Source organism: Lolium perenne, chromosome 7, assembly GCF_019359855.2.
Source record: "Lolium perenne isolate Kyuss_39 chromosome 7, Kyuss_2.0, whole genome shotgun sequence".
NCBI lineage: Eukaryota > Viridiplantae > Streptophyta > Magnoliopsida > Poales > Poaceae > Lolium > Lolium perenne.
In genome coordinates this window covers 261,718,011-261,729,754 of record NC_067250.2, presented here as the reverse complement: position 1 = coordinate 261,729,754, position 11,744 = coordinate 261,718,011, and the positions used below count along the sequence as shown (strand labels likewise).

Here is an 11,744-nt window from a genome sequence, read left to right as displayed (position 1 = left end):
TAGACTTATTGGAGAATAACACAAGATGTTTGGAGACCCCTCAAAGTGAAAAGAGGGAAGACGAAGTGTTGATGTTTATATTTATTTTGGCCGTTTGGGAAACCATACTACCAAGTGAAAAGCAGCATGCATGTGTTCAGGTGGGAAAGATGCAGATCTGACGGTTGTAGTTGACTCCATCCAACGACCAACGACTCTTGAGAAAACATGCACTACTATGTCACGAACACACCGTGTCACCACTTCTCCGTTTCTTTACTTGTCGAAGTGTACCACATTCATCGCTTAAAGAGTTACAGTTGCAGTATGCTGCAAATATAGTGTAATTCACCGATCGACCACTTGGTGGACGCAGCTTAGTTATCCTGTGATCAGCAGGCACCGGGGGCGAAGCCGACGGTCTTCTTGCCGAGGTCGTAGACCACGCCGTAGGTCTTCTGCTGCGTGTTCCCAAGGATGCCCGTGCTTTCGTCGTCGCCGATGGACGCGAAGGCCAGGCACACCTGCGCCTGGCTGATCGCGTACAGGATGCCGGACTCGTCCACGTCCAGGCACGCGCCGCCCTTGAACACCAGCGAGACCGTCGGCACCGTCGCCTCGCTGATCCCCGTGAAGTCGTAGCAGGTTTCCAGGATAGAGTACCCCTGCACCTTCTTGAACCCTCGCGCCGCCATGCCCGCGGTGAACGCCGAGGACAGCGCGGAGTAGGCGGTCTCCGGGAGCCGCGTGATCACCGTGCCAGAGTCCACAATCGTGCCGCCCGTGGAGAAGACGGTCTCCGGGATGGACAGCTGCTTCCCGCCGACGCGGATGCCCGTGAGGCCCACGAAGTAGAACGTCGGCCCGTTGTCTGTCAGCATCGGCGTCACCCTCGCGTTGGCCGGCGACGCGCCGGGACCGAAGTCCAGGTACCCCGTGGTATCCGTGGACAACGCCGGGAAGCAGTACGCGAACGCGCCGCCGTACCTGTACTGCGCCTGCACCGTCAGCGACGTCTTCCCTCGGCCGAGCCCCAGCAGCCCGGCGGTCATCCCGAAGAGGCCGTCGTTCTTCTCCCCGCACCCGAACTGGAACCCCTTGACAGAGTCGTGGGCGATGGTGAGGGAGTCCCGGGCGAAGAAGCCGACGGTGTATGAGCCGTCGCCGTACTGGACGGCGTAGAGGCAGTGCCCGCCGGTGCAGCCGCTCTCGTCGAGGTCGTCGCAGGCGGAGTCGGAGCACGAGACGTTGGCGTAGGTGGAGGACTTGGCCGGGTCGAATAGCGGATCTTTCTGCTTGTAGCACTTGACCACGCAGGGGCGGCACTGCACCCACGTCGTGTCGCTGCCGGTGTCGAACACCACCGTGTACTTGGACGCCGGCGTGCCCAGCCCCAGCGTCACCACGTAGTTGCCCGTGCCCAGCGCGCGCCCCGAACTAACCGGGAGCAGCGGGGCGGAGGAGAACGACGAGTGCCCCGGATGGATCCCGGCGGGGTTCTTCTTCGGGCCGGGCTGGACAGGTGCGGCGCGCTTCTTCAGTTTGCTGGCCGTCGCGGCCACACGGCGCTGGATCGACTCGACGCGGTTCTGATCGGCGGCGAGGATCTCAGCGTGGGACGGCGGTTTCCTGTGCGCGTCGGCCAGAGGCGAGCATGGACCGTGCTGGTGGACTACCTGCATCCTCGCAGACGTCGCGCCGTTGGGTTTGTTCTCTGAATTTTCAGGGACATGTTAGGGTTGCTGTCACAGAATTCAGAAATTAAAATTCAGGATTACAGTAGGCTCATCTAGTAAAACGCCGCAGGTTTTTTTTTCTCTGAATTTGCAGGGAAATGTTCGTGTTGGTGTCAGAAAATTCTGAAATTTAAATCGAGTAAATCGAACCATCCTTATCAGACATGATAGAAAAGTTGTAGCCAGTGGTCGTTTCTGGTCAGCCCGTCACTCTAGCTGCTTGGCCATGTTCGACCAGACAAAGAACGGGCAGTAAAAGACAGCACATGTAGTTTTGTCCACTTCAGCTGTTATGGGGTAAACAGCTTTGTGTTGCACTACTCATTATACCAACATTATGCTGTAAACGACTTAATTTCCTGAAGATGCACCTTCCCATCCCAGTTTTTAGCTGCTGCAAGAATTTCGCACATGTCTCGGGCGAAATTTTGCTTTCAGATTTTTCACATGCAGTACTTCCTGAGTTTCTTATTCAGAAGTTCTTAAACTCCAGATGGTTTGGAGAAAATCGTCACACTTATATATCTACCTAGCTATCCAAAACTAGAGGAACCAAATCAGAAGTGGCAAGGTTTTTGTTTAAAAGAATCACAAGTGGCAAAGCAGACATCCATGGATTCAGTCAGGGAGAGATTCTTGGAAAGTAAGAAAGAACAAAAACAATTCAAGCTAACAGAACAAAAACAATAGGTAGCTACGTAGATGTGATCGATGATCGATGATCATGAGCTTGTTCGGCCAGGAATTAACCTTGTGGAGCGGCGCACGACCGGCCAGGCAGCAGGGACTGGACGTTGAGCAGCACGGTTTCATCCCCCGAGCTCCCGGCGGCAGCACGAGCGAACCCGAATGCCGCGAGAACGGCGGCGGCAGCAAGCAGACGAAGGAAGCCATGGCTGGGGCAGCGGGGAGACGAAGCAGCAGCGGCCATGGCAGGACCGCACAAGTGGTCTTCAGGTAGTGGGCCGGTGAGTGGAGGGTACACACACGATCACACAGCTCCTATCCTGTCTTATATACAGTGAGTCTGGAGATGTTACGATAAGAGCCGTGCGCACTGGCCTACCACACTACTACCCTCTGTGGGGTGGGGGGGGGGGGGGTGGGTGGGGGTGGGGGGGGGTGGGGGGGGTGCCTGGTCGTCAGCCCCCGCACTCTGACCAAAATTCAGCACTTGTTGCATTGCAGTGGATCACAGGTGCTGGAAGGTAGACTCTGCTGACTCGCGTCTGTGCTAGATCGTATTGCAAGTTATATCCATCCCTCGTACCAACCTTTCATTGAAGGTTGACACATTAGAATCATAGCTGCCCAAGAAATTGCGCACTCTTTCTCATTGTCTTCATGGGATATCCATGATTTCCTGATAAAACTGACTTGGCAAAAGCTTTTGACATGTTAGAATGGCAGTTTGTCGATTCCACCTTAGCATGTAATTAAAGGGTTGTATGTTCATTTTATAAATCTTATGCATGCATTCGCTGACTTTTTCTATTATCATTAACGATTAATCTAATGCTCGCTTCAAAAGTATCATTAGCGGAATTTGTTTTGGTGTGTCATAAGGGAGGCTTTTGGTAAGCAATACTTGTCTGGGTGTAGGGATGACTTTGTGGACATGCTGTTTCTGCTCCCGGGAGCACATGCTCCTGATTTTTGAAATTAAATTTCAACATATTATATAATGTCAAAAAATTCCGATAAAAAATGTTACAGATACATCTTGATGTTCTATGTGTTTGCAAAGTCGTTTCACGAAAAATCGATACTTTTTGTGTCATGTGGAAAAAAGTTAAAATTTGGTGCTAAATATAAGCTCTTCACAAGACGTTTTGCTTGTCATTTTTACATAGGACACCAAACCTATCGGTTTCGCGCGAAACTTGGCATACACATATGGATTGTTGACATATACGCGTGAAATTTGTGTTCGTATTTTTTATGATATTTTAAAATGTTTTTCTCTGTAGCAGGAGCATATGCACCTGAGATCAAAATTGCATTTCCGTGACTTTGTGGATATTTTCCTCACTGCCGGGGGAAACAAATATAATCATATTTCCTGGTTGTTGGCAGCAACTGTTTTCTGGTCCTTGTGGGTTACCAGAAACGAACGAATTCTTCAGCATAAAGTGCCGTTTTCTCCTTTCCAACCGATATACAGAGCTTTCTCTCTAATGTTGCAGTGGAAGCCATTGATCGGTGCCAAGAAGCTATCGGGGATTGAAGACATGATGCTGAAGCTTGACTCTAAGATCAAAGAGTTGAATCCTGGGAGAGCTGATGGTGGTGGTAGGAGCAGAATAGCATGAGGCTGCGGCAGAGGACTGGGCTGCGGGTCTTTACATTTGTTCTGTGCCTCCCTGTAGCTTTCTCATGTGTTGTTTTTTGTGAAGAGATATTAGGTTTGAAAGGACTGTGTTCCCATTTTCTTCGTTTTATTTGCTGCCTTCCTGGTGTGGTTATCAGCTGTCTATGTTTAGTTCACAGGAGGTTGCTAGTTTCGTTTTTCCTTTTCTTTTTTGTGTTGTAAGACACTATAAAAGCTTTCAATATAAGCTGGGCTGAGAGGTCTTTGATCTAAAAAAAAGTATCAGATTTATAAGAAGGATGTTTCATATCCCTTTATCTCTTTGTTGTTGCAGCGAAGAAGCTCTCACTGTACCTACATTAGCTACGCATAGGGTGAATATTCTCTCTCATGCAGCTAGGCTTACGCCTATTCAGTTTGTGTTTGCTTCCACACATGTCTACTATATACGTTCAACATTTTTTTCTAAGAAGTTCCTTACAAAGCTCATATCTATCATCACAATTTTTTGGTGGGTAGGGTGTGAAATATGAATCAACAACAAAGAGCTTATGCATGAGGCATGAGCTCACATTTGCATAAAAATAAAATTGGTGGACTAGGAGTTAATTAGAAACTTGTAGGAAATGAACCAAGGGCTCATTCTCTCGATAGCCTGGAGATTGGCAAAGTAACCTCAAAGTATGGTCCAATAGAAAGAAATGTCGTGAGAATCCGTGACATTGTGTTTGTTGAAGATCAAAAAACTGAGGATATTGTGAAGAAATAGGAGAAAGTTCCGGAGTCAATTCTGGTGAGTGTTCCTCCTCAAAGACAATAGCAAGATAGAAATGATTCTGACCTAGGTCATGTAGATTCGGCTCAACAACAAGCTGAAGATGATGATGCAGAAGATTTGAAAGATGATTCACATAGTGTTGCAGGTGATGAAGATGCTCCCCAACAACAAGAGTATGATAATGCTGAAGAAGAACAACATGATCAATATGAAGCACTAGCACAAGATAGTCCATCAGAAGATCCACTCAGACGGTCTAGCAGTGGTCGTAGTCAAGCTTGCATGGACCACACCCGTGGTTTTTCCCTCGTCGTGTTAAGGAGATTTTCCATGTAAATTCTTGTGTCACTTGTGTGTATGCTTGTGTTTGTTTTTCTCCTCGAAATTTACCTTTTTCACATAGGCTGGTAGGTTGTGAGGTCTTGTATCTCCTCCTTTCCCTAGCAAACAAACAACTTGGAATGTTGATTTAGTCATGTCTCCGTTACTCCTCACAGTGCAAACGCCAACCTTCAAACTCCAACTATAAGCTCAATTGGATAGGACATGTTCGTGTGGAAGTTAACTCCTATGAACCTCCAAAAGCACATACATGCAATTTTTCATTTACCTCCCTTTGCAGGCAGATCAACAACCTAAGGTAGTTCCCTTTCAGGTTATCTCTTTACAATCAGATCCGGCAGGCTTCGAACATGGCGCCTCGAGTTCACACCTTTGCATGGAGGCTACTTCATAGATGCAATTACTATAGGTGCACATACAAGCAAATTCTCAAAGCATATTGAACGTGATTGTTCTAGATGTGGATGTTTGGAAGAAGAATTTCATTTATTATTTCTTGACCCCTTTCCAAAAGAAGCTTGGTTTACTCATCCTTGGTATATCTAAACTGAAACTCTTGCTGGTGTGCACCAGAATGTTCCTGATAAGCTAGAAGCTTTGCTTTCTTTTACAAAAAAAATTCTCTAGGCCTAGCCATGTCTCTGTTGTTGGTACTACCATCATGCAGGACTTGAAGCTTGAAGGCCAAGCGTCAACTGAAGACCTTGTTCAGGAAAGGGGATGCACTTTCAAACCCTCTTCTGAGCCAAATGGAGAAGCAGTTCTCTACGATGCTGATTGGAAATTAGAGCACAACACTACGACAACGTTGACCAACGGGGGAATGATCCCTCCCTTGGCTATACGTTGTTAGGTAGGATGGGACTCTCCCCGTGAATGGACGCTAGGATGATAACCCGGTTTAAAGTCCACCCCTCCTACCGAAATTACCGCTAGATGGGGATTCGAACCCGGTTGGGCTGGCTGCGCACTCGCTAGCCTTGCCACTATGGTAGAACTCAGTTCTCACAACACTACAACAACTCTAGCAGAAATTGGCATCTTCATCCGGTTGAAGCGCAACCCACATGCAAAGCAGTTATATGTCTCGGCCATGTCGCCTCCAACATCATCACCCCTAGATTTTTCGATAAAGGGAATATATTAGTATCAAAAGATATCAATTACACCCGGCCTCTGCAACAACACCCCACCCCAGTGGCAGTACGGATGCACACAGCCAAAAAAGAGTATAAAAAACTAAGAAATAAAAGTCCCGCTACAGCATTCTAGACGTAGCAACAGCAATACAACCACCACCGTGACAACACCTGAAATACAGACTCTCCAAAAGAGACGCCTCCAAGAAGGGAACAGTGCACCAGCGTCGTCGTCGCCCGACCAAATGTCTTAGGTTTTCACCCTGAAGATAGTTCCCACTCTCAAAACAATGCCTCCAACAAGGTCATTGCCAGACACAACCAGTTAAGGCCAGACCTTGGGTTTTCACCCTGAGAGGTAAGACTCTCAACTTCACCTGTGCTACCGTCCCCATATGCATACCACTGCAGCGGAGCCCGGAATGCCAAGCAAATCCCTCAACATCATGGAGACTCGAACCTCATTTAGCAAGTCCACCAATCCGGCTTTCATGATATTCCTTCTTCTGAATTCACCATGGGCCAAAAAGTCACTTGATATCAACACAGAATAGAGTTTCGCGCCGCTCCCTCCGGAACCAGATGGTCGGAATAAAAACATGGGCGCGCGCGTTAAAGGATCGTATGCCGCACCTAGAAGGGGGGTGAATAGGATAGAGGTAACCCAGAGTGGAGCACGCGGAGACACGGAGATGATTCCCGTAGTTCCCTTCCTTTGCAAGAAGGTACGTCTACGTTTGGAGGGGTGTGGTTGCTACGAAAGCCAAACCAACAGCCACGAAGGCTTCACTCAGGTCTCCTATGAGCAACACCACGAAGGCCTAGCCCACTTCCACTAAGGGATTTCCTCGAGGCGGAAACCGGGCCTTTACAAGATTCTTGGGGCACACATTCACAACCAAATTGGAGGCTCCCAAATCTGTAACAACACAACAATCAACAAGAATACATCAACAACAAACAACTAGGGATCCAAAGAGGAACACTAGCAAGAGGGCCCCCAAGCATATGAGGGGGAAATGTAAATCGCTTCGGTGAGGATGTAGATCGGTGTCTTCTCCTTCGAATCTCCAAAGATCAAGAGCTTTGGTTGGGTGAGGGAGGAGATCTTGCAATCTTGTGTTCTTGAGGTGGCTCTAATGGTGGTGAGGCTTGGCAGAATTTGTGCAATAATTGAGCAAGGAGGAAGGTAGAAGAAGGGGGGGTATAAATACCCCCTCTCAAAATCCAGCCGTTGGTGACTTTCGAGGGCCGGATAATCCGGCCTAAGTTAGGGCCGGATAATTCGGCCCCCCCAAAAAGTCCGGCCCTGGGGAAATTCCGGCCAAAAAACCGGCCGATGTCCAGGGTAGTACTGAGCCACTTCGCCAAAAGTCCTTAGCCGATTTTTGGGGCCCGGATATTTTGCAAATACCCGGCCCGGATTATCCGGCCTGGTGAAACTTTTTCTGCATCCTTTTGTCTTGTTTTTCCACACAAGACACTCACATATATGTATATATAATCTGTGCAACACTTCATCAAACATTAGAGTATCACATGTATTGACATCAAACACTTCAAAACATAATGTGAGAGATGTTCTTTCAATCTCCCCCTTTTTGGTGTTTGATGACAATATACGGATTTGCAAGAAAAACACTATAGAGAGCAAGCATGTTGGCAAAACATAGAGGCACTCCCCTACATGTGTGCATACAAGTAATTTGCATTTGAATACAAATACACAACATATAGGTGCGAGGTGCCTCAACACAAGAGGTATCCAACATGAGCTCAAACAAGAGACATATACATATATGAAGTTGAGACAAGGTGATAGAGATCATACCCATATGGAGATATATAATACCAGATATATAACATCACACACAATATAATAAACCTTGGTCTCAACATATAGAAATCCGAAATCCTTAACATAATGTCTCACAACCACATATAACACATTGTTTTGAACGAGCAAACCAACAAGCCAAATTGTTCAAATAAATGACATAAAGGAGGACACAAGCAATAAAGGAATGATAAACGCATATGCTTGTGCCCTAACCATGCAAATCCCCGTAGAGAAGACCTAATAGAACACTTCTCCCCCTTTGGCATCGAGACGCCAAAAAGGGGAAACACGCGATGCTACTCGCCCCATGGAGATCACTCGGATTCCTCTTCGGTTTGGTACTCATCATCACTATCAGCGGCAGGAGGAGAGTCGCGAGCGAAGTTGGCCTTCTGAATGCACTGCTCAAGATCAGTCCATGGAACATGGGAAGAGTGCCACTCACTGTAAGATGGGTGAATTGGAGGCTGAGGCGGAGGTCCTTTCTCACCACTGAGCTTGTGAAGAATGACCGCCTGAGTATGCTGAATCTCTAAGCGCTGACGGCTGGCCTCAAAGTTTTCCTTGTGAATCTCAATGTTCGTGCACAGAACATTGCGCTGAAACCAACTAAGCTTCTTCACATGCTTCTGGATCACATGAGTATCAACATGGCGAGCGGGGGCAAAGCCACTAGAGCGGGCATCTCCCATAAAGGAGCCAGAAGCAGGTGTAGCAGGGGGAACAGGCTTCTTCTTGTAAGCCTTCTTGACAGTGTGCTTCTCCTTAGGGAAACGACTCAAGTCTTCATCAAGTGCAGCAATGTTGTTGATGAGAAGTTGAATATATGGAGCATAGGGCATAGTGGTCCGGGAGACCATGGCATCATGAATCTCATTAAAGATGTAGTCCATGATATCAAGGGTGAAGTCTAATTCCTCATCACCGTCACGAGCACACTGAAAGCCGAGGTGCATAAGATCCACAAGAGCTCCACAGATTGCATCATTGTTTCCACCACTTGGAGCAATGGTGGCTTGAAAGAAACGGAGCAACTGACTATAGATAGGAAGGAGCCCCTTGGTAGAACCAACAGCTCCAGACGAGTCATAGAGATCAAATAGCCCCATCTTATCCGTCTTCTGAGGACCATGGAGGCGGTGACCACCTTCTGCTGAAAGACCAAGAATAGAGGCAAACCGGCGCAAGGTTGCCTCACATGGGGTGGAGCCAGTCATCCACTGCATAGTGCGCTCAGTATCTTTCTTGAAGGCAAGTGTAGCAAAGAATTGCTTAATCAAGTCAGGACTATAGTCACATTGTATCTTCATCAGATCCTGCAAACCCATCCTTTCGGTGACCCAGATGGCATCCTCAAAGTGATTATTGACAGCCAGAAGATCCACATTGATTGCTTGCATAGGTCTCACTTTCCTCATGGGTTCATATATATCCTTGAAAATGAACTCCTGCTCCATGCACCAGAAGCGCTTGTCCTCAATCTCATCATCCCTCTCAATGTCTTCATACCAGTTCTTCTGTCGGATAGCTGCATAAGAGACACTATCCATGGACTTGTAGTTCTCCCTAGTTGACTTGCCCTTCCGCCTTAGAGTGGCGGACTTGCGAGGAGCATTCTGAGCTAATTCATCACTCGACCGGGTATGCCTTGAGCGCCTCCGAGCACCACTACCTGTGAGCACTGTTCAAAAAATCGGCCGAGATACCGATTTATCGGCCGATTTATCGTGAATCGGGTGGTAACCGATAAGATTTTAGCATATCGGCCAGTTTATCGCTCCACCGATATTTCGGCCGATTTTCTGCACGAGAGCCGATATTTCGCCCGATTTTCAATCTCATGGCCGATATTTCGGCTGGTTGTTAGCAAAATTTTAATGAAAATTGGTATGACTGTCGATATTTTCGTCATATGGTTTTGTAGAATTATGCATTAACTCAAAATTTTCATTAATATTTATTCAAATGCAAGGAATCAAGGTAATACTTATGTGCAATGCTCAAATATTATTTTTTCATAACATATTATAGAAAATTTAGTGTCGAAAATTAGGATTTATATGAAAATAAGCCGATAAATGGTTGACCGATAAAATCGATTAATCGGCCGATAAGCGATTAATCTTCATGTTAAGGCCCACCGATAAGTTAAGATAAACGATTTCTTGAACATTGCCTGTGAGAGGCAAAGACGGATAACAAAGAGAATATAATGCTCATAAGTCATGCATTGATACAGTAATGTACTCTAGAAACATACTATGAGGCGATAAAAGTTTAGACATTATAGATTGAATCAAAACTGCAGCAGCAACATAGCTCCAGGCCAGATAATCCGGGGTCCCCGAGGGGCGGATAATCCGGCCTGGCCGGATAATCCGGCTGGCGCGGGGGGGGGGGGGGGGCGGATAATCCGGCCCTGCGAATCTGCAGAATCTCAAGCAAAAGCTTGTCTAGAACCAGATCGGCCTCATAGAACGCAAAATGGAGTATACTACACATGATTTGGAACAACTAGACACCATCTCCACCAAGAAAATAGCACATATAAATCACAACACCTAGGGTTAGGGATTGTGAGCCATACCCTCATCCATTGGAGGAGCCGCTTGGAGGAGATGAGAGCTAGGGAGGAGGGGCACCCGATCCACCCAAAAACTCTGAGAGGGAGCGGACGGGGCGGCTCCGGTGAGGAGGAGGAGCTCCGGCGGCCTTGAAGGAGAGAGAGGGCGCGTAGGGGAGACTGGTTGCTGTTGCAACCGTCCACCCCGCGGCCCCTCTCAAATCCCTTCGCAACCTACCTAGGCCGGATAATCCGGCCCTACGTAAGGGCGGATAATCCGACCGGGCTAGATTTTCCGGGTTGCCAACATGCCGGATTATCTGGTTTTCTGGAGAATTCCAGAACACCGGAAATCCTGCCTATCTTTTGTTGGTTATTTGCATAAGCCCATATGTGGTGCAATGAAGTTTCACGTCACATATAAGATGCATATTGACCAATAAGATGGGGCAACCTAGATCATCCGACCGAAATTCCTCAAACTCCAAGTTTTTACCAAAAAATGACATATGAGCAGGATGGAAATGGCTTATAGATGAGTGTAGGCTTGGGTTTAGAAAGCTCAAACTGTTAATGGTACATGATCACTCAAGTTTGCAAAGATACGAGCAAATAAGGCTAAACTAGAGTGATTTCCCATAAGAACAAGGAGATGTCAAATAAAATCATTAAGATCCAAATTACTCCAACTCTTCACAAAGAAGAGTGTGGTGGCCTAGGCCACCATATATGAGTGTTATGGCATGGCACCGCGAAGATATATCTTAGGCTCAAACCACTATTCATCATTGAAGCTCACATATCAACATATGATATAAAGAGAATGATTTCTTAATGTTGGCATTATGGGGGAAGGGATAGCTCAATAATTTAAACCGCACTCCCCCTATTTCCATGCCCACATCTATACCAAATAAAGTTTTGAGACAAAGGTGTGTTTGCAAGATGGTCAAGCTATACTCTTTGAATCAATGATATTTAGCTCATTCCTCAAATAGCAAAACCTTGCTTCATCAAGAGGCTTCGTGAATATATCGGCAAGTTGATATTTGGTAG

General features: G+C 47.0%; 1 protein-coding gene across 1 annotated transcript; it reads right to left on the bottom strand.

The window, feature by feature from the left end:
- Nucleotides 1-218: 218 nt before the first annotated feature.
- LOC127313010 (aspartyl protease family protein At5g10770) lies at nt 219-2,718 on the bottom strand. The gene is made up of 2 exons (XM_051343550.2): nt 2,466-2,718; nt 219-1,693 (listed from the first exon to the last, which is right to left on the bottom strand). The coding sequence occupies exons 1-2, from the start codon at nt 2,644-2,646 to the stop codon at nt 372-374; spliced, it is 1,503 nt and encodes a 500-aa protein (XP_051199510.1). The 5' UTR covers nt 2,647-2,718; the 3' UTR covers nt 219-371.
- Between the last annotated feature and the right edge of the window lie 9,026 nt (nt 2,719-11,744).

Excerpts from the sequence above, each read along its gene's own strand:
- LOC127313010 (XM_051343550.2), bottom strand. The coding sequence starts at position 2,646 with ATGGCCGCTGCTGCTTCGTCTCCCCGCTGCCCCAGCCATGGCTTCCTT. Across the intron at positions 1,694-2,465 it reads GTCGTGCGCCGCTCCACAAG|AGAACAAACCCAACGGCGCG; the intron begins GTTAATTCCTGG and ends CTGAAAATTCAG.